General features: G+C 58.2%; 2 protein-coding genes across 2 annotated transcripts in view; one reads left to right on the top strand and one right to left on the bottom strand.

The window, feature by feature from the left end:
- The window catches only part of Btbd17 (BTB (POZ) domain containing 17), a 4,512-nt gene extending 4,245 nt beyond the window's left edge, over positions 1–267 (top strand). The window contains exon 4 of the mRNA XM_013036671.1: positions 5–267. Within this exon, the coding sequence (XP_012892125.1) occupies positions 5–267 (263 nt within the window). The remainder of the gene's footprint in view (positions 1–4) is intronic.
- Positions 268–1,339: 1,072 nt separating this feature from the next.
- Kif19 (kinesin family member 19) overlaps positions 1,340–5,005 on the bottom strand; it is a 25,383-nt gene continuing 21,717 nt past the window's right edge. Inside the window, exons 13-20 of the mRNA XM_013036661.1 lie at positions 4,799–5,003; positions 4,574–4,695; positions 3,739–3,872; positions 3,422–3,527; positions 3,203–3,287; positions 2,006–2,403; positions 1,643–1,802; positions 1,340–1,464 (exon numbers count right to left, since the gene is read on the bottom strand). Of these exons, the coding sequence (XP_012892115.1) occupies positions 1,340–1,464; positions 1,643–1,802; positions 2,006–2,403; positions 3,203–3,287; positions 3,422–3,527; positions 3,739–3,872; positions 4,574–4,695; positions 4,799–5,003 (1,335 nt within the window). The remainder of the gene's footprint in view (positions 1,465–1,642; positions 1,803–2,005; positions 2,404–3,202; positions 3,288–3,421; positions 3,528–3,738; positions 3,873–4,573; positions 4,696–4,798; positions 5,004–5,005) is intronic.

Here is a 5,005-nt window from a genome sequence, read left to right as displayed (position 1 = left end):
CCGCGCCTCGTGGTCACCCCGGCCAGCAGCGGCGGCGACGCGGCCGGCGTGAGCTTCCAGAAGACCGTGCTGGTCGGGGCGCGCCAGCAGGGGCGCCTGCTCGTCCGCCACACCTACAGTTTCCATCAGAGTAGCGAGGAGGCCGGCGACTTCCTGGCGCACGCCGACCTGCAGAGGCGCAACTCCGAGTTCCTGGTGGAGAACGCGCTGCACCTGCACCTCATTGTCAAGCCCGTCTACCACACTCTCATCCGGACTGGGAAATAAAGGCCTGAGCGGGGTGGCATTAGGGCTTGGGGATGGGGAAACGCCAGCATGGAATTATCGATCAGCCAGTGTCACCTCCCCGCCCCGTCTCCATCCCCGGGGGTGGGAGGGGGACGGTCAGTACCAGCCCATGGCCGCTAGCAGGAAATGCTGTAGAGCCATGGTAGACCAGATGCCTGATCTCAGGCACTCATTTCCTATTAAACCTGAAGGGGGTGCTCTTAAACCAATGATCACAGGGAAGCCAGGATGATCGGGCCACCAGTCCCTGGTAAAAAGCCACGCTCCCAAGGGTTCCACCAGTCTGAGGTTCCTCCACCCTTCACTGAGCTCTTCCCTAAGGCCTGTCCCCAGAATGCATCAAGATCAGCAAGAACATCCAAATGGCCCCTGGGCCAGGCAGTTTTCTCATCTTGAAGCTAAGGAGTCGAGCTGGACAGTTTCTGAGCCCTGACATAGCAGGACAGCCACTCTGGGGTTTTCTGCAGTACAAGTCAAGCCTCTGATCTCTCTCCTGGGAGGGGACCTGGGCACATATGAACACTGAAGGGATGAGCTGGGTAAATAGCCAAATATCCCACCCACATCAGACAAGGTCTAGTTTCCCACACAGCCATCAAAACCCAAATGGGACTTTATTGTTAAAAAGGAAGGTGAATAAAAGCCACTACCACGTAACAAAACCAGATTCACTCCCAACCTTCAACTGCCTGTGAGGTACCATATTGGCTGCCCCTTCCCCACCCACGCAGATGCCCTCATCCAAGGGGTCTGCCCAGCAGCCTCAGCACACTAACAGCTCCTCTCTGCCAAGGCCGAGGCAGGCCACAGATTTGTGCAGGGTTTTGGCAACCGTGTTCTGGCCAGGACTGGAGGCCAGGGGTCCGGCACCCCAGCATCCTCCCTATCCCTTGACACTGAAAACCCAGAAGGGCTGAGCTGACACCTTCACAGCTCTTGAGTCTCAGGAGTCATAGCCTCTGAGCTCCTGCCTTCACAGCCTCCCCTATTTCCTGCTGTACCCCATTCTGCCCGGGGGATGGGAAGCAGTAGCTGGTTCTTGTAAGTTCCCTCAATTATGCCGGAAGTGTCCATCTTTTCTTGAGCCATGGGGCAGGCTGGGCCCTCGAGCGGCTCGTCTCCGGGAAATGCCAGCTGGGTTGGGGGGACCAGCAAGGGAGGAAGCATCCCCAGATCCTGCAAAGGGGAAAGGTCATGATCAGGAATGCCTTTCAGCCCATTCCCTCCCCCCCATCACCCAGTGGCCTCAAACTCCCTGAGGGCCCCATCCTCCAAGTATGCTAGAGAATCGTGGTCTCCTCCCTGGGCTGGCTAAGACCTCTCCTTTCCCACTGCCTCCCGTGCTCGTACTAACCTGGGTTCTGGCTTGGAGAGAGTTTGACTTGGGCCAAAGGCATGGTGACTTTTCCCAGATGCCTGATACCAGGGGCTGGGTGCCCACATACCGGCATCTTGTGGTCTAAGATGTCCTCCAAGGGACGGGCCCTGAGGAGATGCGTCTTGGAGCGAGAGAGCTGTGTGGTTGAAGAATAGGGAGGTGAGGCTGAGAGCTGTGTAGGGCTCTACTACAAGCTCTGCCCCTGCCACCCTGCTGAGGTGGAGCCTCTTGCTGTTGTGCAAGGCTGAAGTACCCTGGGACTTCTGGAGGAATCTGGCCCTCAGGCCCCCCACCCACAAGAAAGGGATCCAGACACCTCGCCTCTGCCCCTTGCCTTACCCCATGGCCTGTGACCTCAAAAGACAGGGACCTCCGCTTCCTCCTTTTGGCCTCCAGTGACTCCTCCCTTTTCTTGCCCAGGTTTTTCTTCTGGCCTCGCAGCCAGGGCCCTGGGCCTTCGCCTCGATGCCCTCTGGCCCTGGAAGGGGCCTCGCCTGTGCTGCTCGACAGGTTGTCCTCGCTGGCAGCATGCTGAAGCGTGGGGCTGGGGGGTCGTTTGCAGGCTTGTGGGCCTGGTGGCCGAGCATCATCAGCCTCGCTCAGGGAGTGCAGGGACAGGCTGCTGCACTCTGTGGCAGGTGCCAGCAGGTGGCGCCCTTCTGCGCCCAGGGCCCGAGATCGACGGCCGGCAGCCTTCACTGAGATGCACTTGGTGCTGGACAGGATTTCTTTCCTCTCTACAGCAGACAAGAGTTTCACTTGGAGATCAAGGCCATCTCCCACCACCCCTCCTTTACCATGGCAGAAATAAGCAGTAGCCAGGGCCCCTGGGTTTCATCCCTAACACCCCTACTTGCTTGCCACTTGGGGCACACTGTCACCTTCCATCTCTAAACTGAAGATGCCACAACTAATTCCCTGGTGTTATTAAGGCTGACCAATGGGTTTAGTCAATCTTATCTCAGGGAGCAAGATTCAATTAACATTTGTTATTGCAATTAATTACTCGGCAGAAGGAGGTGTGTGGCCCTAAGTGCTTCCATTCTATTTTATTTATGTATTCATTTTTGTGCAGATCCTGGGGCTTGAACTTGGGAACTGGGTGCTGTCCCTGAGGGTATTTTTTTCCATTCTTCTCAAAGCTAGCAATACTATCACTTAAGCCACAACTCTGCTTTTGACCTTTTTTTAGTGGTTAATTGGAAATAAGAGTCACACAGACTTTCCTGCATGAGCTGGCTTTGAACCTTGATTCTCAAGTTTCAGCTTCCTCAGTAGCTAGGATTACAGGTGTGAGCCACCAGCAACCAGTCAGATGCTTCCAATGTGATTTCTGATTGTAACCCCATCTCTGCCCTGGAGCAGGTGCAGATTTTTTACTAACTGCTGATACACAGCCAGTCCTCTGTGGGGCGCTGATGGCTCTCTAGGTTAGAAAGTATTCGGGACACTTGCGCATTCAGCCAGGCTCAGGGCAGAAAAGGGCTTTGGCTGGACTGATCTGAGCCTTTAGACCAGGCAGGTGCGCACTTGTACCTTTGTGGGATAAGGGAATCTCCGACAGATTCTCGCTGCTATCTGGAGAAGAGTTGATCCGGCTGCCCAGGCTGTCCGGAGGGGGCTGGAGTGTAGTATTTGGGAAGAAGAAGGGCTTGAACACAGCAAGGACCCCTGCACCCCAGTCAACAAAGATGGGACAGGGTTCATCCCAAATGCTGGGTGACTGCCCAGCCCCAGGTGGTATCCAGAGCTCACCTCCTGGGCCACTAGGCTGCCGATCTGGATGGGTGGTGGAGTGGGCACAGAAGAGCCTTTCACCTGCCAGGCTCGAGAATTGGCCTTGAATATGTGGTGGGCTTCACTGAGGATGGCAGGGAGGAAGGAGGGCTGTTGACCAGACTGGTCACGCTGAGGTTCCCTGCCACCACCAGCAGAGGGAGCCACCAGAGAGCGTACCAAAGAATCCTTCTCCAGCCCCCAGCCACCCTCTCCCTGTCCTGGCTCCAGCCTTCCTGCCTGGCCGGTATCTGGACTGGCAATCCCAGGTCAGGGCCCAGCAGGAATTGGCTCACCTGTCCGTGCAGAGAGGTGGGAGGGTGCTGTTCTGTGGGCGCTGGGCTTCGGAGCTTATTGTCTTTACACTCTCCAGATCAGAGTCTGGGGTCAGTGTGGCTCCTGCTGGGGTAATTTTGGGCAAAGAACTGTCCTGGGGGGGGGGGAGAAGAGGGGGAGTCAGAAGACTTGATCCTGGAGCCCATAACAGCACCCACATGGGGTTACAAGGACCTGGGGCCATTGTTTTCTTGGTATTCTATTTATCCAGTTAAAACAAGGTTGCTGGGTGCTGGTGGCTCAGGCCTGTAATCCTAGCTACTCAGGAGGCTAAGATCTGAGGACCCAGTTCAAAGCCAGCCTGGGTTGGAACGTCCATGAGATGCTTACCTCCAGTTAACCAGCCAAAAGGTGGTTGAGTGTCCGCCCTGAAAACGCTCAGGGACAGCACCAAGGCCTGAGTTCAAGCCCCGGCATTGGCACAAAAATAAACAGGATAACTCAGGCTAGCCTTGAACTTGCATGCCTCTTGCTTCAGCCCTTCCAAGTGCTGAGATTACAGGCACGCTCCGCTGAGCTGGTGAGGGGCCTTCTCAGACGGCCTCCCCTGAACCCTCTGATCTTGGACAGACAGGGCCAAGTGTTTTGAGAGAAGTGTGGGGGTGCGGGTGGGGCACCTTGCTGGGCGTGGCATGGTTCAGGGCGTGGCAAGGAGGGGCTGGAATCAGCTCCCTGGGGTTCCAAGGGAACCAGCTTGGTCCAGGGTGGCGGCAGCCACCTGCAGGCAGGCTGTGCCTTGCGTGGGGGCCCTTCCGTGGGCACAGCGCGGGTGTCTGGGCCTGCCCCGGCGCCCACCTGCAGGGCCCTGGAGGCCACGCGGTCCACGATGGCGGCCCGCTCGAGGCTGCCGTCCTCCAGCTCGCGCAGGTACACTTCATAGAGGGCCTCCAGGTGCGGGGGTACCGTCAGGTTGTAGTCTGCGGGAGGGGCGCGGGGAGGTCTCAGCGCGGGCCTGGGGATCGCCTCGCCCTCCCCCCCCTGCAACCCCCCCGCGCCCCCCGTCCCGGGCGCGGGTCCTACCCTCGATGATCTGACGCTGGCCCTGGATGATCTCCTCGCAGAGGCTCCGGTGCTGCTCCAGGCGGCGCACGGCTTCGCGGCGGTGGCGCCAGGCGCCGTCCCGGAGCAGCGCGTGCGATTGCATCTCGGTGACCTCCACCTCCAGCTCGTGCACGCGGCACAGCAGGCCGAGCACCTGGCGCTGCTCCTCCGAGCCCAGGCGCCGCG

Source organism: Dipodomys ordii, unplaced genomic scaffold, assembly GCF_000151885.1.
Source record: "Dipodomys ordii isolate 6190 unplaced genomic scaffold, Dord_2.0 Scaffold7, whole genome shotgun sequence".
Lineage (NCBI taxonomy): Eukaryota > Metazoa > Chordata > Mammalia > Rodentia > Heteromyidae > Dipodomys > Dipodomys ordii.
This window is presented reverse-complemented; position numbering and strand designations above follow the sequence as displayed.